Source organism: Perna viridis, chromosome 2 (assembly GCF_037379345.1).
Source record: "Perna viridis isolate PV_CMFRI_1.1 ecotype Kerala chromosome 2, ASM3737934v1, whole genome shotgun sequence".
Classification (NCBI taxonomy): Eukaryota; Metazoa; Mollusca; class Bivalvia; order Mytilida; family Mytilidae; genus Perna; species Perna viridis.
In genome coordinates, this window is record NC_142446.1 from 64,585,068 (window position 1) to 64,609,954 (window position 24,887).

The window sequence follows — 24,887 nt, forward strand, 5'->3', positions numbered from 1 at the left end:
TGGCTTCAAAATTTGGTATGTTATTTGACCATAAGGTCCAAAGTCAAATTCAAGTCAACCACCCTAGTACGTGATGCCCGGCCTTCAGGTATTACAATCCGATACCAAATATCAGATGTCTAAGTGAAAAGACAAAAATATTTTGGCCCAGACAAAAATTTGTATGGAATTTGGCCAAAATTTTGTATGTCATTTGACCTTGGAGTCAACGGTCAAGATCAAAAGTTATCCTATCTTAAACATTACACTCTACCTTAATGTGATTTACTTACATACCTAAAATCAGATATCTTGGTAAAAAGAAAGAAAACAATATGGCAAAGACAAAGCTTTTTTATGGTATTTTGCCAAAATGTTTGTTATTTGTCCTCTGGGTCAAAGGTCAAGGTCAAAGGTCACGTACCTAAATCATTACTCCCTGCCTTGGTGTGATATACTTTAATGCCAAAGATCAGATATACAAGTAAAAAGACCAAAAAATAGGGGCACAGACAAAATTATCTATCATATTTTGCCAAAATTAGTATGTTATTTGACCTTGAGGTTAAAGGTCAAGGTCAAAGGTCACCCACTTTAACACGTGACACTCGGCTCTGAGAGGATATACCAAATATTAGAAGTCTAGGTCAAAGGACAAAAAAGTTATGGTCTGGTATGAAAAATGTTAAGAAGAAGAAAAGTACTTGTAGGCCTGGGGTGATTTTGGGTCTAGATGAGCAAAACACAAAGTCATGTTACATATTTTTATTTTTGATATGTTTCAGTGGAGAGCACCTACTACCTGCTCTTGTTGGCAAAAAAATTCCGACTCAAAAACTTTGTACATCGTTGTTTCAAAAAAAAAATGTACACCTAGATACAAATATATAGTTTCTGGTAGAGATTCCTCATATTCAGTAAAAATAAATAAATTCCAAATCATCTTCCAAATATACAGATGATTTTTTCCATAACATATTTGTCCAGTGTGGTGGACACGTTTTTCAACAAACGGTCGGCACTCCAATGGGACAAATTGTTCTCCTCTACTTGCTGACCTATTCCTTCACTCTTATGAGGCTGACTTTATAGCTGATTTGATTCCAAAGAAAGAACATCGTTTAGCTAGATCCTTCAATCTCAGTTTCCGCTACATAAATGACGTATTGTCGTTAAACAACCCTAGTTTCAGGGATTTGATACATCGCAACTACCCGAAAGAAACTCAGATAAATGATACTACAGACAATGTGAAGTTTAGCTTCATGTCTTGACGTACACTTAGAGGTTGATATAAAGGAAAACTATTGACCAAACTGTACGACAAACGTGATGACTTTTAATTTAGAATTGTCAACTTACCTTACGTCTGTGGCAACATCCCTTCAGCACCTGAATATGGAGTGTTCATATCACCACTCATACGTTCTGCCGGAGCTTGCCGTAACTACGCAGACTTTTTGTATCAAATAGGCTTCTGGAACAGGGGTATGTTGCTACAAGATTGTAGTCACCACTACAGAAGTTTTATGGTCGTCATCATGAACTCGTGGATCGTAACGGTGTATGAAAGCTGATTTGTTCAACGTGTCACAGATTTTCTTTCTTCTTTCGTCTACCCCGGACTTGACTTTTTATGAAAAACTCGGCGAGTGTTACTAGAAAAGCAGAGGACGCTTACCCTACCGGTGCACCTGGTCCATGCTTTCATTTTTAGTGGAGTCCAAGTTGCTCGTTCACGTTTGTGACTTTGTATGTTTTATTTTAGTTACTTAATGGTCTTCCTTGTGCTTGTCTGTTTTCCAAGTCTGGTCTTCTTCTGATTTCCGATTTCCACTTGAATCTTGGTTCCCTTGATTACTCTTTAGAATCAATAGAACCCACCATTAAAGTAAAAGAAACACTGATGCGATTTTGTTTTTTGCAGACTTAGCAAAATTCAACTTTTAGCTTTATCGTGGCGAATTAATAAAGGTTAACTAGACTAATGGAATACAAAACCATGTGCGTGTATGTCGGACCAACTTGCAATCATCCATGCTGTTTATCGAACCGCCCTGAAATATGGATTAGCAGACTACATTATAGACTTTGCAAACTTGTATTTTCTGGTTTAAAAGGCATGTTAAAAGCCATGCAAAAAAGCACTGCTATGCAAAGAGTTTCGACTGCCCGGTCTTTATGCGTTAACAAAACTAAAATACTTCATACGATTAAAGCGCACAGAGCTTGGACAGTTTTAAAATTCTTAAACTGAACTTTATGACAGTCTAAAATCTATAACAAGCGCTACAATGTAAGCTCGGTTTTAAACACAGTAATTCGTCTAAAAAATTATGATATTGACCACTTAAAAATTTTTGCATATATTTCATCGGGACTCCTTGGACGTTTACAAAAATTCAAACTGGTCTTCGAAGTCGCTAATTGTCAAATATCACTGATTTTGGCTTACTTTCAACATCCGAAATGGCACAAATGTGATATGCTCTAAAATCGAGTGACTTCCGCAAGTATCTTGGTTCCCTTGACATGATTATTCTTTCGCAACCGTGATGAGCCGAATGTTTTCAAGCACCACAACTGGTTACCTGGAACCAGATTAAACAACTGGCAATGGCTATATAGGTTACAGACCACCAATTCAACCAATGAGCATTTGGAATGTACGCAAAAATAGTCCTACGCAGAAATTACCCTGTTCCTCATAGTGCTGTGAAAAAAGTTATCTTACTTAAAAAATTTTAAACAGTTTCTGAAAGGAAAAACATTTCTGTACATTTTATAGGTGCATTTTGCTTCTTGTGATGTGAAGCCTAATCTCCATAATGATTTCTAAATATACCCCTATCTTGTGAAAAACTTGGATTTCCCATGTTATTTATAGACACTTCACTTCCGGTGACCAGTACTGCACTGCAAGTCTGCTAACCCCACATGCCATTCTGAGGATTGTGAGCTGACATATGTAGAATCATGCTAATATATAGTCCTCTGCTGGTTAAAGTTAAGGTAAAGTCCAGAGAAGCCATTGAAGATTGTGAAATTTGCATAGAAGCCTATGGGAAGTAGAATTAATGGTTTCTAGCCTATATATATAGACATCGGGCCACTGATAATGAATATGACCTATATAGTCACTTAATTGTAACGAGCCACTGTATTCGAATCGGGAGTTGAGTAATATTACATTCAATGCTAACCGATCATTTCATCCTTTTAACTTCGCGTCCGCATAGACATGTGTATCATATTTTTAAAAGAGGTACATTTTAGCGATCTTTGTGTCGCTCATGATATTGACCAGGGAACCAGATTAAATAACTGGCAATGATAATTTATAGATATCGGGGCCCTGCTAAATGAATATGACCTGCATTTTTAATAGAGTCTTGTAACGAGCCCCTGTGCTTGATTCGGAAAATGGGTAATGTTATATGCTAACCATTCATTTTATGTAACAGTAATCAAGGGAACCAAGGTTATAGCGGTAATCAACATAATATAATCCAGGGACAAAGACCAGACATGGAAAACAGACATATACAACAAAGAACATAAAGTAACTAAAATCATACATACAGTACAAAGTAACAAAAGCAAATGAGCAACTCGGACTACACTAAAAACTGTGGACCATGGACCAAAAGCATCGACCAGGTGCACCGGTAGGGTAAGCGTCCTCTGCTTTTCTAGAAATACCCACACAATTGCTCATAAAAAGTCGAGTGCGGGGTAGACGATAGAGGAAAGGAAAACTATGACAAGTTGATCAAATCATTTCTTATGGTGCAGATGGATACACCGTAGCGATCCACGAGTTCATGATGACGACCATAAAACTTCTGTAGTGATGACTTCAATCTTGTAGCAACATAACCCTGTTCCAGAAGCTTACTTGTTAGAATTCTAGCGCGATACAAAAAGCCTGCGTAGTTTCGGCTAGCTCTGGCATAACGTATGAGCTGTGATATGAACACTCCATACGCAGGTGCTGAAGGGATGTTGACTTCCCGTTCTGATACTCATACAAGCTAGAAACACATGTTGAACACACGTGTATGGTAATTAAGAGGTACATTTTTATCTCTAATGAAGCTAGTACTATGACACTATGGCGGTAAACGCGGCACAGATCTGCAGCACAACGCATAGTAGTAATATATAAATATACAAATTAAATACGAATATATAAAGTATGGAAATTACGAGTGCCGGAAGTCGCTAAAAATATCAGTGACTTAAAAACACCTTTCTGTTTAAGGTACATGTAATACAGGGCATTCTTCGCCGATCCCGGACCTATTCGACATATAAAATGACTAACATTTGGAACATCTTTTGCCGGCCCCACAGATGAAATTATCCTTTAATCAAATTTAACAAAAATGGTAAATGACATGAAATCATTTAAATGGACACCTACTTACTGCTTCGATCGCACTTAACGCAAATGCCATCCCCATATTAGACCGGTGTATATTGGTCAGCCCAGAACCAGATCAGTTGGGTATTGGTAAGTATGGAAAGTTTTTTTTTCACAACTTGATTGGGTATTTACAGCTGGTGTCATGTTATTACGTCTATAGCAAAAAGACATCTATGGAGAGGTATCATCAATATAAACCCTTTTTATGTACTTAAGTAATCTTTCTTTGTCTGACTTTACTTCACGAAGAAATATTTTGTAAGAGATTACAGTTATAGACAAAAATGTCAATAATGTTATTTTTTCATACAGAATTTACTCAAAGCTATCCTTGTCATTAAAGTCTAGATTAGGCCCTAGAAGTCATGATTTTTAAAGCACTAAATAAATTATTATAAAATGTACTAGTCACTTCTGATATTGAGCCATAATTATTCCTTAATTTTTCACTCAATATATGATCGTTGTGTCTCAGACAGTTCCCATATTTATCTATTCTTACGAATGAAAAGAATCAGAGAGTACGAACCAGGTGGACACTATAGATGTTGTTCATGAGATACATGTAATATTCTAGTACTGTACATATTTTTTTATTGTAAATTGTTGGTTTAAAATAAATTTTCAGATGCAACAAACGCATTTTTGCATTCCCATGATCTTTGCGCCTAAAATTTAAAAAAAAAGACAAATAAAATTTTAAAAATTGTCAGCTGGTAAATAACTTTCACCCAGTCATTTGTGTTCCCTCCCATTGCCCTGTAAAATATCTTGATGTATTTGACTGTTATTTGTGAAATTTTAATAACATAATTGCAACATGAAATAAAATTTTCAAATGGATGAATACAATGTAGTACGTTGACTAGATTAATAGTAATAAAAATCTTTCAATATAAACTTTAAACCAAAAAAGACAATTATAAAACCTCTATATTTTTGTTTAAAAGTGGGTGTTATTAAGTGTATTTTTTATAAGTATCAGGCAAAATGGGAAAAATCAGAATCAGAAACATGCATTTCAAAACCCCACCGATCTGACAATATGTAATATCACTCAATGATTATGCTTTCTCTATTTGAAAAGACCAGTATTTGATCTCTGCATCGTTGGATGTGGTCAGAAAATTTTCAATCTTAGAAAAATTAGGTTTTGACAAAGTTATCTGCTCTTGAAATGCTCATTTTCAGTGCATTTCAATGAAATTGTATCTCAATGGTCCAGCATGATACGGAAAATCTTGTCTGTTTTCCTTGATTCTGATGGTGACAATAATCAAATAGCCAAATTAATTTATCAAAATGATGTTTTTTTTTATACCATGTTGCACCCACTGCCTGATTCTTACAGGGACTGACGCTTAATCATAATAACACTTCAAGGTTTTACATTTATTATGAATGACAGGTATTTTTAGGTCCGCAACAAACATTTTGATATATGATATTAACTGTCAATGGGGATATTTATTTTTTCTACAATTCATTTATTCTACATACTTATGTGCACAATAGTGGAACTTTACTTCCAAAAGCTAAGCAAGATTTGTAAGAATTATAATTTAAGTAGCACTCAACATAAGTATCATGCAAAATGTGATTTATGGTTGGAAATCCTACATGTTTTTATTTTTGATAATTTGTTTGAATTGCCATGGTAAACAGAAATTAACATTCAGTTTTTCATATAAACCTGTGTTCTTAAAAGAAAAAAATTATATAGAATGCACTGCAAAATTAAGGGAGATAACTCTGTAAACAGCACTCAAATATAGTAGAATCTTTTGGATTTTGTTAATTATCCTCTAAGAGCAGACAGGTTGGAATGAATAATTACACATTTGACAATAAAGACCCATCAAACAACTAATTACAAAAATAAAAATATTTAGCCTTTTTGGGGTGTACCACATTTTACAGATTTTGCATGATTCTTACAAAGACTACCACTTAAATAGCCACAATTTCAACACTGTGCTCTTAAATTATTCAAAACAATCTATTTAAATGTCACTGTTTTTTTCTAACAAAAATATTTTCTACTAACAAAAACCATGTAATACCATTGATTATTTTAGAATGAAATTCAGGTAGGAATCACAGCATTATTTTGCTTGGCCTTTATGTCTACACTTGCATATTCAATTAAAGGGAACAAAGAATATTTTTGATGTCTACATACTGCTTGCACAAGATTTTTTTTTCAATTGTTAACAATTATTGTAGGAGTCATACGGAAGCCGAAAACGCCTACGACATTTTTTCGGGGTTTTTCTTGAAACTTCAAGATAATAAGTTGATAAATCAAGGTATTTTCTTGAATTTTCAAGTTATCATCTTGGTTTTTCAAGAAACTTTCTTGAATTTTCAAGTTATATTATCTTGAAAAATCCCGAAAAAAATATGGCCGTTATCGGCTTCTGTAGAATCAACTTTGACATTTATAATAAAACACACATTTTGATGTAAACATTTATATTGACAATTGAAAGTGGAACGATATGAACAGATAGTGATCAATATAAGCATGAAACTACAGAAGAGGGGGGGTCAAAATATTTTAATGTACTTGAAAAGAGGGTCAAAATGTTTTGCAAATTTATTTCAGGGGGTCAATTATATTTTATTATTCCAAAATTACAATTTGCCGACCCCCGCCTTTTAAATAAATATCATTATTTAATTATCGAATAGATAAGAAAATGATATTTTTGTCTCTTTAATCATATTCAGAGAAAAAAAATGTTTTCCATTTTGAAATTCAGAATTTTACGTCTTCTAACGTGCCACTTTCTTAAACTATTGAATAATAACGCAAGGATACATGCTTTTATTGAAGTTAGATGTTTACCAATTTCATTCAAATTCCTACGGAAAAATAAGTATTTAAAAACCGAGAAGTGGGCGTGGCCAGTAATCGGGTAGGAAATTGTCCAATCAGAATTTCGAATCTGCAATTGATTTTCAATGCAACTATAAGCATAAGAAAATTCTTTGAACAAAAATGTTTGTTCTTCTCTTAAGAAAAGCAATATTTGATAATATAAATATTAAATGTAATATTAAGTTCCCAATTCAGTTATGTGTAAATGGAATGTATTTCATATAATTTTCGTTTATATTATTCAATTACACAAAGAAACCATGTGAAAATGTTCGAATTTCCATTTACTTTTAAATTTTCAGAAGAAAAAGTTTTAATTTGTAACAATTCTTAATTGTGACTTATACCATTAAGTTCAACTATCTTTTGTTTAATATTAAAATAAAATTATAATTACTCTTTGTTTAATTCTTCTAGTACATGTAAGATTGATTATGTCTAAATTTTGTCCTCTTCACCAAATATAGTAATCGTGGTAATGTCGTGTTTTTCTATAAATATGGTTCTAAGTAACCAGTTTTACAACTTTAACCGATTTTGAATTGCAAAATCAAAAGATAATTATGATCTGTATTCATACATCTCGACTTGTTTGGAATAAGGCGCGTAATACCTTTCTCCCGCGCTTACTTTGCACGATTTTACGGGCTTAAGGTTGCTATATAAGGAAGATGGGACATTCAAACGACACCGAATTATTCCACGGAAGAGGTCATGCAAGTCACCATGTCCGGTAAGTCTTTAATAATGTTTTAGTTCAGTACGGAATTCTCTATTTTCGAATTTTCTCAGTTTCTTTGTGATGCAATAACATGCTCGAGACTTGAGATATCCCCGTTTTGTTTCTTTTTAAACTGTTTTAACAATTAATTCAGTTTTACTGTAGTATTGTTGTGAAATGCGTTCTGAAATATATCCGTTTGTGGCAGTTTTGCGTCCTTTTGCACCACAACTTACTACTTGCGCCTGTATATATTATTGTATTTGGTTGCGCCACTTATAATAAAGTACGGTATAATTCCAAACATTTTAGAGTACAATTAGTAAACTCTCCTCCCTTATCCGGACCGGGAATATGCAGTATATAACTATTGCAGTGAGACATTTTAATGTATACATTTGTAGTTTAATTTCTATCTTTTAAAGAGCAACAGATAGATATTGGAATCATTTTTATATCATGTCAAAGTCAATTTGATACACATGAAGTTTAAATTATGTAGCTTCAATATAGAGAAGTTCTCATTCTCGGAATTGTCTACTCCTGAATGCAGCGATGCGTATACTCTGCATAGAATGCATCTTTAATACATTCACTGTACATAACGTGGACTGGCGCAAAAGCTTTGCGGCACCCACCATTAAGAACATGTAATTGACGTAAGAAGTACGCTTCCCACTAAAATGGTAAATATTCAGGGTATAGGCACAAAATATAGAAAAAATGAGCCGGATATTTGGGCACATCAATTTTTCATACGTTTTATTTATATTTTTATATGTAGTAGATAGAAACATTGCTCATTACAAGCATACATAAACAAAGACATCTTCATAATTGAAGAGAACCCGCCCACCATATCTAGTTGATATAACTTACTGCATAAAAAAACAAAAAAACATATTTTTGTTTACTTAATCTGCTTATGAATCTTCATGGCTTTTTTAAGCATACTAAATTCTAAAGATCATACTTTTTTTTTAAATCACACCCTCATCAGCACAACCAATAAGCAAATGGAGCGATACATAGTCCGTCCGAGTTTCATAAATCCTTTCAAATTCTTTTTTCAAAATATTTACTGAAGATCCTTTTTATAGTACATATGAACTTGCAGAAATATTTCCTGAAATTTATCTCAACAAAATTCCATTCCTTTCAGGCTTAATGTAATTTTAATTTTATTGAAGGATCGTTTCAATTGCTGGTTAGATGTGATACAAATGACTTCGGGTGGGTTTACGCTGAATGAACCGGCCCAAAGTCATTCATATCCTATAATCTAACCTACTATCAGTGGCTAAAATAGCAAGTTGGACATGTTTCTCGATAACGCTGAACTATTTAGAATTTTATGAAAATTAAAATACATACTTTTTTAGTATGCTTAAAGCTGCTTTTAACTGTCCTTTTCGCAATTTTTTGTTTCTGTTGAAATATCATGCCTGAACTGAATTATTTCTACTAAATTGTAATTTTCCAGTATATAATTTCATTTAATATCAACAAATAAAATGCATTAAATACACGAAATAGATGTCGATATATAATCTGTCAAGTCTACCTAGATAAATTACCCATGTATGTAACTTCTGCTGAATTCGCACAAATGATAAGGGTCTATACTTTAAAAAAAAACTGATTGCAAAGCGAAAGGGGTCCATCGGCAAGGAGAGCCGAAAGAGTAAAGTTCGAATATATAACCACAATCATGTGATATAACTGATAGTATAGAAAGATGACATTCGTGCTTTCTACGTGTGTAAACCTGTACCGACATTCATTTATATTTTATATGTACATTGTACTTGATGTGGGCTAGCTTTTTCATATAGTACAACAACGTGATTGTCTAAAATATTTATCCAAAGTATTTAAAAAGTGGTAAAGACAAAATTGAATTATAATTTCATTATAATTACATTTTTGTACAAGACAAAATTGAGGACACAAGTCGGAGTAAAATTCTTACAATATATAAAGCGTGAGTATACACAATAGAAAAGTAAGAGCAATTGATAAAAACAAGTTTTGGAAAAAAATAAGAATTTTTTCGGAGATTTTTAAATTTCGAACGAACTTTAGTTAGATCTGGTTACTGCATTCACTGTTGACGCTAAAGAAAGATCTGTAATCACGTGTTAGATTTACCCATAGACCCTTTTATGGTAAGTTGGTGAGCATGATCAATATACACTTCCGCGAGGTAAGGCTTGGTAGAACAAAATTTTCCTAGCGGAAGTGTATATTAAGCATGCTCTATGCATGCTCCTCGACTACACCAACGTTAGCACAAAAGGGTCTTCTAGAAAAAAAAACGAATTTTCAAATGTCTTATCTTTAAAACATTTGCCTGAATATTGTAATTTTAAAAGTAAAATTGGTTAGGCATATATATATTTGACTTTTGTCTTAAATTTGAATTCTCGATGCTCATTTCGGCTTAATCACTCACATACTCGCTATAATTGTGTTTAGCATAAAAAAATAGCAATTATATAACTTCTGTGATTATTGTTTAATTTGATAAATATTGAAATTGCATTTTATCAACAATTTCGGATGTACATTGAACACAATTTTGTGTAATAGGATTTATCATGTCTGGAACACGCCCTATTATTCCCCACAAAGTACAGAAACAATATCTACAACAAGACTAAATGCGGATTTAATAACAATATATATCAAAATACAGATTATAGAAAAATATTTCGTATTAAGGAGGTAGACCTAGGGTAAGGAACATAACACTTGAAATCTTTGATTATATCATAAAATTTCAATTGAAATAGAATGAAATCCACCAGTTACTGTGATGCTTACATTAGATTGATTTAAAATGCTGAATACAAACGTTCCAATGATTTGTAAGAGTTGTGTCCCTTACCCTAGATCTACCTCCTTGAGAATTTTTAATTCAAATCATTACTTAAAAATTATATTTCAGTGCTCCCGGTTATTGTGCTGTTAGCAGTTCTTGCAAGTCCTCTTGCTGAAGGCCTAAATACAGACGAACAGAACCAGATCACCACTGGCTTGGAATTTGGAAAATCTGTAGCTGAGTTGTTAGAAAGCAAACAATTTACTCAATCATTAGCAAAAATTGCTAAAAATATTGGTCCCTATCTTGGGGCAATCGGACCGTTTGCTGGACTAGTGATGGCATTCATTCCTGTCGAAGATCCTGTCATGAATATGCTGAAAGATATTATGGCGAACATTGATAACAAATTTGACAGATTGGATAATCGATTCAACGATGTCGAAAGATTAATTGACTGGAATGCTGTAAGAGTGAACTTTGGTCAGTTAGAACAAAAAATCCTTGCTATGTCTCAAAGATACAAATATTTGTATGGCGTACCAAAGAGTGGAGTAAATAGTGCTAGCAAAAACTTTATCGAAAATTATCCCTCGACATTCGAAAATTCTGGAACTAAGCTTTACCAAGCCATTATCCACAAGCAAGGAGTGTTTCAGGAAAATCTGGCTACTTCCGTCATGCGTTATACCAAAAATGATCGCCGAAAAACCCAGGAATTTTTGATGGGCGTAATGAAGCTTTATTTACAAGCTGTAAAGATGGAACTGTCATACTATGCATTTCAACAGCAAGACACTCTGATGAAGTATATGAAGGGAGTTTTAGAGAATCATGTTAAAGAAGTCCAGCGTAATTTTGAGGCAGCTGATAGGACCTGTAGAGATCGTTATCACAGTCAATTATTAACGGATATTAATGAATATGCTGCAGACCACCCAAAAAGCTCTCAATCTAATAAAGATTTCGTAAAAGCACTATTTCAGTTCATTAGCGGTAAATACTACTGGAGACACTGGTTTGTTGCTGCATATAACCCCATATCTGGTAGCGATAACCATTGGGTACAAGTATGCTCTGGCCATATCCGCTTCCGTGTTCATGGTCGTAACTTCATAGTAGCTAGCAAAGACCGATACTCTGGTAGAATGGATTTAGCTAGAGCCGAAAGGGACATGAAAAGCGTTGCTACCACGGAAAGGAAAGGAAACTGGTTTACCGGCTACTATACTGCCCGACGAACCGCGCAGGCTATTTACAATAGTCTGAACAAGTCCGGAGCTTGCAGTGTTGGTGTCATCCGATGTGGCAATGACCTGTGGTACTACTATCACAGCTATCGCTTCAAATATGTCAACAGATGCCCTAACTTCAACCTCCATATGTGGGGTTAATATAAACACTTGTGAATCAGATCTTAGTTCGGTAATAAAATTATTTATAAATTAGATTTGTTTTTTTATGTTTCAAAAAGTACACAGTATTCGTCTTTGATACTTTATTTAATTATACCCAGTAAGTTTTTTTATGATTTTTATCAAGATTGAATAAGCAGTATATATACAAATATCTCGATGAAGTACGGTATAGGTCATGTATTTGACTTAAATATCGCAAGCTACCAGAATACCTTCAGTTTACAAGTCATAAATATAGGTCAGTAATTCTAATCTGAATGTAATATGTGCATACATGTATATGTAGTCTGTGCTTGATCCAGAAAATTCCCAACATGTTATATCGGAAGGCAGGTTTACAAAAAATATCCTGAAGTATCAGGATGGCTTGTCCATACCATAAGTATCAAATTATGTTTTACCATTTTAAAATAGTCCAACGATATGGAAATTTTTATACTATAAAAACTAGCTAAAACTGACAAATTTACATTTTCTACGCGTAATTCCGTGTTGAAATTAAACACAAATCCATACATGTATGTGAGAAAAATCTGAACATTGACAATGGAAAGGATGTAACATTAACATAAGATACATTAAAGAACAGAAGCATGCTACAGAAAAATAAACAAGTATAAATTGTAACGGGTTATAATATACTCTAAATTCAAATTCCCTTTGAAGCTGAATTTTCGTTTATTGTTGGAGGACCCACGATCAAATCAACAAATGAACTGGACCAGGGGCGCATTTCTTTTACCTGAATCTGAAAAATGTTTCAGTGCAATTTTTCAAAAAACAAACATGATTCGGTGATTAAAAATACAACATTTGAGAAACTGTAACATGTTTCAGTTTCTATCAAAACAAACATGTTTCAAATGTAACAAAATGGCTTCCAAAGAGCAAGTAACAGTTGCTGCTGCCTTTTCCTTTTTTGAGCTACAGAAAACAAGATTGATTCGTGACACTGTTAGTTTTAGCTCCAAACCATTTCTTACTCCATTATATTTATACCCACTTGCTTTGAACAAACGTGAAGATGGCAATAGATGCAGCAGCTATGTAGAATTGTTCCAAAATACAACATCACTGATCTGCGCCATCTTGGTAGCGAAGCAAAATAATATCGGGACCGGTTTCGGTTTGTGTTTCAGTTTGAAACATCAATCACTTATGTTTCAAATGTTTCGATTTCATGTTTCTGTTTCAAGTAAAAGAAACAGTGAAACATGAAAATGATTCAGAATCATGTCCCAGATTAAGGTGTAAGTAAACACAAGCAATGGGTTATTGGTGCAATAATTAAGTGTGTCACTCCAATAGTAAACAAAACTTCTAATGCGCATAAAACCTAATAGTTGCAGATATTCCTTAGAACTTTTTACAGTTCTAGGGTAATGCTGCAGATCATTTTTTGACCCCCCCCCCACCCCCCCCCCACAAAAAAAAGAAATGATTCCAATTTGTTAAGATCAAAGAAACACTTTACCCAAGAACTGAAAGTCTATTTCATTGCAAAATTCATAGTGTAAACTCTCCACAAAATCATACAATCAAAATAAATGTACCTTTTTTCAAGACCAGATTTGTGAATACATTTTTTCACCTATCTTTTTAGTTTAGTTTATTTCCCAACCATGAAATTTTGAATGGGTTGTTTAGAAAGAAGAATAAGACATAATTTTAGATCTACATAGTAGTGTTTTATCAAATGTTCCCAGTGTAAAAAAAAATCGATAATTAACACTGAAATAAATTAGTTTTACTCTCGGGCTTTCTCACGCTAAAATTTTGATATCAATCCGCCAATCACAGAGCTTAAAATTCATATTTAAAATATCGATAAATAACGAAGAAAATAATGAATAGGATAATATGTTCTAAAATTGGTTATCGTAAATAACTCGTGCCAAGAACGCTTGAGGTGAACTCATGCGCCGGACAAGTTCTGCACAATCGCAATCTAGGCGTTCTTTGGCAATCGTGATAATCTTTAGGTTATTCTCGCTTCCAAATTCACCATTCCTGCGAAGGCAGTATTATAGTATTATTGCGTAAGGTTTTCCATATTGGCATACGCGTAGTTATTGGTCTGAGGCTAGCCATACTGGACTTAGGCGTAGCCAATGTCCAATATGACTAGCCGAAGACCAATAACTCGGACAATATGGAAAACCTTGCACAATTATACCTTTATTGTCTAACTAGTCCAGTCCGTCATATTAACCTAGGCCAATATTGATCTTAGCTAGGCCAATATGACGTAATGGGCAGGAAAAAGCCGTATTGGACGGCTAAATTCCGTATTGGCGTGTTGTGTATTTCGTATTGTATTGGCAGTTTGATCATATTTAGGCAAATATTCGAACGTAGTCAATTATACAATGTACTTCAAATTGCTGGACAAATTAAAGAAAATAGAAAAGAAACTACACTTGACAATAATATTTTAATAAAAAAAAATTATTTGCATTAATACCCAGCAACAACAAAAAATACAATACGCACTTTCCGTTGGAGAATAAAAATCAGATCCTTAACTTTTAATACCCAAAATTGAAGTGAAAATTTGGCATTTGTTAGGTAGAATCCATTCCGTCAATTAATGTACAAATGAAGGTTTCCAAGGCGTCTAACAATATACAATTTCCTCAAAAAGGAAATGCTGTCCAAACAATTTAATCATATGCTTTTTCACCAGGAAAAAATATGGAAATGTCTTTTTGAAGCAGTTTTTTGTCAGAATAATCTTCTACCGTATTGCCAAAACAGAAGCGCAACTTCCTTCAATCTCCATGCAACGTAAGCATGGTAATGTGAAGCAAATGCCTAGAATAGCTGAGTATTTCAACCTAATGCTTAAAATAGTTGGGTATTTCAATGAATTTGACCACATATTTGCGAAATTATAAAAACAATGCTTGAACTGAGTGATAAGTTTCCACTGTAACAGTTGCTTAGAATAGTTCGAATAGAAATATCCGTTTTGCAAATCTTTTTTCAATCACTAAAACAGATGTGTAGCAACCACAGGCATTTCTCTCGAAAGAAAATTAATCGGCCAAATACACATGGCGATAGTATGTGGCTGGTGTTTTAGGCAAGCTCCCATGGTTGCAACCAGTTCTCAATCCAGTAGAATGGCTATTGACCAAATACAAGTAAACCTGTGATTTTGCTGTTTAAAGCAGTCGTAGACCTGTTTTGTAAATTGACAAGACCAATATGCTTCATCGCTGGAACGTTTGTATTCACCACTTTACAATCATCTTATGTAAGCATCATTTCTCTTTTAAAGAAAAGCTTGAAAGTCTTTGGTGAAATTGAATATGATACAAACATATCACTGATTTAAAGAATTATTTCCCTTAACCTAGGTCTACCTCCTTAAGGAGCTAGTCTAAAATTGTAATGTTACACATGACAAGACCATATTAGTCACAGTGGCTCAGCGAACAATTACAAAGTACATTATATTTATTGAAACATGTTTGGGACCGTCTACACATCGCTATAATTATAACAACGGTCAAGAGATCCGATGATCGCGCAAAGCCCTCAAAACCCACCATTTCGTTCGAAGTGCCTGTACTAAGTCGGGACCATTGCTGTACCAGCTGCTCTGGTGGTGGAATATCTATTTTGCCAGATTTATTTTGGACTTGAGTTGATTATGAATCAGATTAGTGTTTGGTAATTTTTAATTATTTGAGTTTTTAAATCATTTTTTTTATTCTCAAATTGCACCTGCACCAAAGTAACTACAGGCACTAAATATAGATCCCCTTGTATTGGGTACAAAGTTCAGTAAATTTTAATCAAGACATACTCTGAAGAAAATTTAGGAAAATGTTAACGGACATACACAAAGAACTCCGGGCAGGAAAAGTTGGTATCTTCTCAACGATTTATCTGGTGTCATCGTCCCATTCCCTGATGAGAAACTGTATTATCTCACTGTCGTATAGAGAGTTGGCAGTGGATCTAGACAGGATCTTGGATGTGTGACTGGAAGAATTTAGCTTTGATGTCGGCTTCAGAGGTTGGGTGGTTGTGATTCCTGGGAAAGCTGGTTACTAAGTTGTCTTTGGTGTTAGTCTTTTTCGGTACATTTCCAGTAGAGGTTCAGCGTCTCGTCCCTGTTTCCCGGTCTTCACCGTGTATCTGTAAGAAAAATTGCTAGGTAGTGACCACGAGCATGTGAAATAAGCTGTGCTCTGACTTGTTCGTTTGCCATTTTGACTGATTAAAATTTTGACTGAGGGCCTGAATACACCAATATTGACGGCTTAGGTTTGCTTACTGAACACTGTTCCATTAGATGATACTTTGAACACTTGAATATATTGGCATGGATGCCTGGATGGCTTATTGCAATAATAATAAGTGTAACGAAAGCTTACATTTGTTCTGTGTGATTATCACACAGAATCATTAAAACTAATAGAAAGTGATTATTTTTCACATAAACCTTAATTTCATTAAGATAATTAAGACTTTATTAGTGTTTGATTTGGCCCTATTCCTCATTTTATAATATCTGATTGACAATAACAAATAATTCATTTTTTTTTATATGAAATATCATATAAATGTTGTATAATACTTTAATTTTCATAAAAGTTTTAGTTTTTATTCCATTTTTTGTTTTTAAAAATCTAAAAAAAGTTTGAAATTTTAATTAATTTTAGCACACTCTCCTATTATGTTGGAATGACATACAGGAACTTATTTTTTGTCATTTTTTTCTGAAGACACCTATTTAGTGCTAAACATACAACGCCTTAATTGACCCAAAACTATAGTTGGATAAATGGTAATTGGCAATTTTTAAAATTTGGTTAAAGGGGTAGACATCTAGAGATTCAAATGGACTGGAATAGAAGTAATATGATGTAGTGAAAACTCAAAATAGACGAATAAGTGAATCTTTGAAGGACAGAAAAGTCTTCTCTTTTGTCATAAATTTTAGCGTGAAGGCTACCCTTTTACTTAAATCAAGAAAAAGCGTACTATTATTCAAGATAATATAGCTCCTCGATAACCTGTACATCACAGCAGATTATCCTGAAATCAATCAAAGAAAAGTTCTGTTCCAGAAATTTTAATAGTGGGGAGGGGGGTACAGGGTATCTGCACGTCACAGAGTTTTAATCAGAAATTATAGTTATGATCCAGAAATTTAATAAGGGCGGTAACAGGGTATCATTTGCTTACATTGCGTATTAATTTTGGCGGTTGGTAGTATGGTGGGGCTTACTAGTGTATATATACCAAATTCATTAGGTGTAAACATAGTACATTTTGTAAGCAACATTCTTCCTGCCAAAGTTGTCATTCGGATCTAAGTATAAATAGAGTATTATTATCAGAATGTCGGAAGTGGCGTTTTTACCAATAATTAATGTTGTAATAAAACCTTGAAACACGCACAAATTTATAATCAATTGAAACTGTGTTTTTTTTTTAAATTACATGTACTTTTAATATCTTAATTTTCCACAAATTGTCACATAATTCCACCAAACAATTTTTCCTCACCGTTCAATGATCGGAGTGCTCATAAGAATAACTATAACATCCGGTATAGGTGGGCATTCAAAGAGGCAGAAATAAGATATTTGGTGGTTCAATGTTATCAAAATAAGGAGGTATAATATTTTTAACAGTTGTATCATTAAATGTGCTTGATAGATTTATGAAATCAATACCCTAATTTGATGTATTTAATATTTAAAAGAGTAATCAAGGGATTCAAGATTCTAGTGGTAATCAAGGGACAAAGACCATGCAGACATGGAAAACAGACAACACAAGAAAGAACATAAAATAACTAAAATAATACACACAAAGTAACAAAAGTAAATGAGAAACTTGGACTCCACTAAAAACTGGGAACATGGATCAAGTGCATCGGTAGGGTAAGCGTCCACTGTATTTCTAGAAACACCCGCCGAATTACTCAATAAAAAGTCAAGTCTGGTGTAGACGAAAGAGGAAAGGAAAACTATGAAACATTGAGCAAATAAGTTTTCATGGTGCAGATGGATACATTGTAACCACGAGTTCATGTAGTAATGACTTTAATCTTGTAGCAACATAACCCTGTTCCAAAAGCCTAATAGTGAGAAGTTAAGTATGATACAAACAAGTCTGTGTAGTTATGGCAATCTCTGGCATAACGTATGAATACTCAATACACTGGTGCTAAAGGTATGTTTCCGCAGAAATACATATTTGTCTAGTGTGGTGGACGCGTTTTTCAACAAATGGTCGGCATTCCAGTGGGAACAAATGTGCACCTCTACTTTCTGACCTATTCCTTCACTCTTATGAGGTTGATTTTATAGCTGATTTGATCCGGAAGAAAGAACATCTATTAGCTAGATCCTTTCATTCCGTATTGTCAACTTTCCTTTTATCTGTGGCAACATTCCTTCAGCACATGCGTATGGTGTATCCATCTGATCACGAGAAACGATACGTTCAAAGTGTCATAGTTTTCTTTTCCTCTTTCTTCTACACCGGACTTGACTTTTTATGAGCAACTCGGCGGGTGTTTCCAGAAATGCAGAGGACGCTTACCCTACCGGTAACTTAGTCCATGATCCAAGTTTTTAGTGGAGTCCGGGTTGCTTATTTACTTTTGTTGCTTTGTACGTGTTATTTTAGTTATTAGAAATAAGAATCTGTCACCGATGAGAGTGCATGCTAGACAGAGAAATCTCAGGCACTTAAGGATAAGACTTCGAGATCTTTAACGAGGCTCCGCCGAGTTAGAGAATATCGAAATCTTAACTATTATTCAATGATTCGAAATGCTAGAATACTTTTACAAATAGACCTACATGTATATACATAGAATGTAAGACCAGAACTACAAATGGCTAAAACTATTCTGACGGTAGTGATGAAATTTGTTGACATGAAAGTAGACGATTGCGCAAGTGCGGTGGCGCTGTTTTGTCTTTTAACGTGTCAATTAATACGATTTTATATTTATTAATTTATTTAAGAATAATTTGGAAATTATTGATACTGTAGAAATGTATTTGAACGCTTTTCCAGAAGAAAGTCGGACTCATTCTCCTCACCAAAATGAGACTTCGCCATAACAAAATGGCTGTGCATTTAACATGCCGCCCACAACTGGTAGAAAAGTTTTATAGTTGATAGACTTACAGCACTTTCATTGCTGTTTTGGTACTTAATTTTAATTTTACAGGATATTTATTTTGAATAAAATTGTCAATTGACAGCAAAACAAATTGAAACCTTTAATAGTGACAGTCAGACAGGCAACCCAAATATAATGTGTACAGCTTAAAGGTCGATAAGAACAGCCTACAATCCTATTCAAGTTCCAGTTTTAAGAAACCCGCTTTCAAAGGGTATATGTACATCATTAATAATCCCATACACTCAAAACACTTACTAAAGGCCGCCATAAAAAATCCTAGATTCTCATTCTCCAACATATTTCAAAATTCTGTCAATTTACATGAAAGTGAAAAAATCCTTTCAATTTGAAAGAAATTGATCTAACTCAAAATGTTTGTTTGGATAGAGGTAAAGAAATAACAAAATATGTAAAATTATGGAACGCCTAAACTGTCTGATGAGATACATATTTGTTTACGTGTTGTCAACTTTATATTACCTACTGTCGTTTTATAATTACATATGGTCATTTTGTATTTACGTTATGTAGGAACATCTTTTCATTATGTCGTTTTGTCTTTACGTTCTGCCATTTCGTCTTTACGTTCTGTCATTTCGTCTTTACGTTCTGTAACTTTGTCTTTACACTCTGTCGTTTTGTGATTACGTTATGTCAACATATATTTACATTATGTGGATTTATCTTTACGTGCAGTGGTCTTCTTATAACGTGAGGTCGTTTCATCTTTACCTTATGTCGATCTCTAAATACTTTATGTACATTTTCTGTTCTTAACGTGATGGGGTGTCTTCTTTACGTTATGTGGACACAAATTTCATGATGACGTGTGACCCCGGAGCTTTTCGATCCGGTGTAAACTTCAAATCAGTCCGTAAAAGGCAAAATAGACGTCACAACGCCGATTAGAAAAATGCTGAACGGAATACACTTGGGTAGTCTATCCAGTCACCCTAGAGTGTTTATTCTATTGTAAAAAATAGCTTATTTGTTATTTTCGTTCAATATTATCACAATTGATACAACTAGGACTCTGTTGATTACTTGTGGCGATTTTCGTAGTCAGAATATATTTTTTAATTCCAAAAACATGGGAATTTCGACTCCCGCGAAAATTTGCATAAATTCGACTCTTCAAGTTATTGCGTGACTAAATTTAATTTTCTACATTAATAACTACCAAAACTAAATTTCTAGAAAGAATTTTAAAAAAAAATTAAAAATATTACCCCTACCCCTAGAAAATTGGTCCCAATATCAAACATAATTTTCATTCACAGCATACCGACACCGTGAAACTCATATTTTAGGCATTCATAATTAAGATAATGATTTACTCAACATATCAATTCAGGCGTTTGAATTTATGAATTTTCCCGTTTTATGAAAAAAAAACCACATTATTGTCAATAATGAAAGCAATCGCCCGAAACATGCCCAGTGTACGCCGTTTATATGTTAAAAATTTACATTTTTGTTCATGTTGAGGTTTTTTTTAGGGGTTATAATTTTTGCACCAACTTTACTTGGAAAATTTCAAATATTAATTACCTGGCCGATTTGAAAGCTTAGACACTATACAAATCTACTATATTACACAAAAGCTTGTTTAAACTACGGTATTCTGCAAAAAGATAATAAAGGGTGATATAGAAGAAACTCTGAAATTCTGTAAATTCTACTTTTTACGATTTTATAGTAATTGTAACCCTATAAAAAATCACACGCCTGAATTGTTAAGATATTTTGGGCAAATAATTATCTTTTAAATTATGAATGCCTAAAATATTAGTTTCACAGTGTCGGTATGCTGTGAATGAGAATTATGCTTGATACTGAGACCAGTCTTTCGGGGAAGGGGTTAAATGTTAAAACATTTTAAAAAAATCTTTCTTGAAAATCAGTTAATGGTGGTTTATTAATTCAGGAAATTTAATTTCTATCGAATGATTCAAAATTTGAGACTTTTAAGTCGAGTAATATCTTGTAGAGTCAAAGTTATGCGACTCTTTACGGGAATATTGAAATTCCTATTTTTACATTTTTTATTATTATTATTATTTTTTGTTTTGGTTTTATAAATTCTGACTACGAAAATCGCCACAAGTCACCAACAGAATCCAAGAAGTATCAGTTGTGAATATCCCGAACATAAATAACAAATACTAGTAAGCCATTTCTTACTGAAGAATAAATACTCCAGGGGTTTTGACATTGAACAATATGTCAATTTAAGCGATTTCTATGAGACAGAGTTCCATTGTATTATTCATTTTGATACAAAACTTGAACAATATGTCAATTTAAGCGATTTCTATGAGACAGAGTTCCATTGTATTATTCATTTTGATACAAAACCCAAGTGTTACCGCAACTTTCTTGGTATCATTGTAAAGCTGAGACATTTGGCAGGATATTGATACATACATATGTGAATTATTTCGTTTTGCAGAAAAAAAGAAGTTAGAAGTATAAAAAAACATAAACAAGATGCTCCAAGGGCCCTAAATAGCTCACCTATTTTTTCAAGGACAACAACTCTAACAAGGAGCTGTCCAACCATGTTGACTCAGTGAACACTTTGGTAGGACTTATCAGAAGGATCCTTTTATCAATTGAAAGTTTCATTCTATCTATTATAGTTTTAAAAATATTGGCTGAAAACTGCTAAAAACATATTTTTTGTCTTTCATGGGCAAAAAGTTTAACAAGGAGTCATCCAACAAGTTTGATCCCCACAAACATGTGTAGGTCGTGTCATAAGGATCGTTTCAACAATTTAAAGTTTTATTCTATCTATCATAGTTTTCAAGATATTGGCTAAAATCTGTAAAAACAATAATCATTTTTCACCTTTTAAGTGCAATAACTCTAACAAGGAAACGTCTGACAACTTTTTTCTCTCTGGATACTTTAGTAAGCCTTATGATAAGGATCATTTCATCAATAAAAAGAATTTGGCAAAACCTAACGGTTTTGGAGATATATGCAAAAAACTATTGTCTGATCCCTATGTACTATTATTAGTAACGTCGACCATGTTTTTCGACGAAACAAAAATCCCCATTTCAGTTCTATGGAGGATACCACAAGAAACATTCATACCTAGTTTGGTTCTAATTGGTTAAGTAGATTCTGAGGAGACGAGTTTTGTATAATTGTTAACGGCGACGGACGCCAAGTGATGGCAATAGTTCACATGGTCTTGGGACAGGTGAGCTAAAAATGATTTTTGCCTCAACGAGGTATAAAAAGTAGCCAAAGATACAAAAAAGTATTTTGAATTGATCAGATATGTCGAGTAAATCATTATCTTAATTATGAATGCCTAAAATATGAGTTTCACTGTGTCGGTATGCTGTGAATGAAAATTATGTTTGATACTGGGACCAGTTTTCTAGGGGTAGGGGTAAATTTTAACAATTTTTGAAAATTCTTTCTTGAAAATTAGTGTTGGTGGTTTATTAATGTAGAAAATTAAATTTAGTCACGCAATAACTGGTAGAGTCGAATTTATGCAAATTTTCGCGGGAGTCGAAATTCCCATGTATTTGGAATTAAAAAAATATATTCTGACTAGTCGAAAAGTTCCGGGGTCACACGTCATCATGAATTTTTTGTCCGCATAACGTAAAGAAGAAACCACATCACGTGAAGAAGAAATCACTGCACGTAAAGAAAAGAAAATGCACATAAAGTATTTAGAGATCGACATAACGTAAAGATGAAACGATCTTACGTTATAAGGAAACCACTGCACGTAAAGATAAATCCACATAATGTAAATATATGTTGACATAATCATAAAACGACAGAACGTAAAGACAAAATTACTGAACGTAAAGACAAAGTTACAGAACGTAAAGACGAAATGACAGAACGTAAAGACGAAATGGCAGAACGTAAAGACAAAACGACATAATGTAAAGATGTTCCTACATAACGTAAATACAAAATGACCACATGTAATTATAAAACGACAGCAAGTAATAAAAAATTGACAACACGTAAACAAATGTGTATCAGACAGTTTAGGCGTTCCATGTAAAATAATTAATAAAATAGTTTTGAATTTCGATGAACTTTCCTGAAACACGAAGTGAACGAACACTACCAAAATACTTTTTTTTTTATTTTTGATACTGATAGAGCTCTATCGTATTGCATGCATGGTGAAGATCATTGAATTCGATACTATGAATCTAAACAATTTGTACTTACATGTAAATCTATGTTTCGATGACTTTACGACCAATTACTCGTCAAGTGAATGCAGAACATATATTAAAATAGTTATGTTACTTCGTTTTCTTTTGAGAATCGTATGTACATGTAAAAATAAAAACTTTTAAGACTATCATGGTATGATATACAATGTACAGATATTTGTCTCATTTGATAAAATCCAGGCGATGATTCAGAAATGGGATCGGAATATTATTTCATAAAAATATCTAAAACCTCCAACACTAGACAGGGTTTCAGTCACTCGAACCCCTGTGATCTACCACTAACACCTGTTAATATGATAAGACATACAAATGTATGTCAGAGGCTGATCTAGAACGTTAGTGGTAAGAGGAGGTGGGTGATTCCAAAATCAGTCTTATTATATGATCTCGTTTAAACTCCTAACAGTGACAGATGAAAATAGATAGGTTAGGGACCTAGGTATGTCTAATTGTCGAACGAAGCGGTGCAAATTTCTTTCAGGTAAAATGTGAAAAATGACTAATTCGTGGTAAAGATATATATTATTTTTTTCTTAACAATGGGAACTAACACCCCCACTAAATCCCGCCACTTCTTAACAGGGGATTGAATAGTAAATCCGATTTGATTAGATTCGTAAATTATAATTTATGAATGAAATACTTTACTTTACTTTGGCCCTTTGCTCCCCCTCCCTCTGGAGCATAGGCCATCGACTGCTCTCCAGTACTGTCTGCTCCAGTTGTCCCCATGTTTTCCCTGTCAGTTTTACATCTAAGTCCAGGTCTCGGCGCCACGTGCTTCGTGGTCTCCTTCTTCCTCTTTCCTTGTTGTGTCCATGTAAGGGCCTGCTGAGTGATGTTATTTGCTGGCTTACGTAGTTTGTGGCCTAACCAACTCCATCTCCTTAGTATTTCTACCTCCATTGGACGTTGCTCAGTCCGTCTCCATAGCTCAGTATTTCTGATGGTGACTGGCCAGTGGACATAGGTTAACGAATGTCCGTAACTTATCAGTGGTAGTATTGGTAAATATCTAGGTTTCTGATCCATACAATATCACAGGTTTTACCTTTGAGTTGAAGAGTCTGGTCTTGGTAAGCTGGCTTATCACTGTCGAACTCCAGATGTTTCTAGGCCATATAAAAGTTCCTCTGGCCTCGCTGATCCTGGTCTTTACATCAACATCTGTGCTCCCGGTTTGTCAATTACGCTACCAGAGTATGTGAAGGACTCGACTCCCTCCAGAGGTTCAC

General features: G+C 33.9%; 2 protein-coding genes across 2 annotated transcripts; one reads left to right on the plus strand and one right to left on the minus strand.

The window, feature by feature from the left end:
• The first annotated feature begins 7,946 nt into the window (after positions 1–7,946).
• On the plus strand, positions 7,947–12,285 carry LOC148626474 (uncharacterized). The gene is made up of 2 exons (XM_088570513.1): positions 7,947–8,025; positions 10,964–12,285. Exons 1-2 carry the CDS (start codon positions 8,007–8,009, stop codon positions 12,229–12,231), a joined length of 1,287 nt encoding a protein of 428 aa, XP_088426639.1. The 5' UTR covers positions 7,947–8,006; the 3' UTR covers positions 12,232–12,285.
• Positions 12,286–16,219: 3,934 nt separating this feature from the next.
• LOC148626475 (uncharacterized) lies at positions 16,220–24,684 on the minus strand. The gene is made up of 2 exons (XM_088571113.1): positions 24,301–24,684; positions 16,220–16,404 (listed from the first exon to the last, which is right to left on the minus strand). The coding sequence occupies exons 1-2, from the start codon at positions 24,682–24,684 to the stop codon at positions 16,366–16,368; spliced, it is 423 nt and encodes a 140-aa protein (XP_088427239.1). The 3' UTR covers positions 16,220–16,365.
• Between the last annotated feature and the right edge of the window lie 203 nt (positions 24,685–24,887).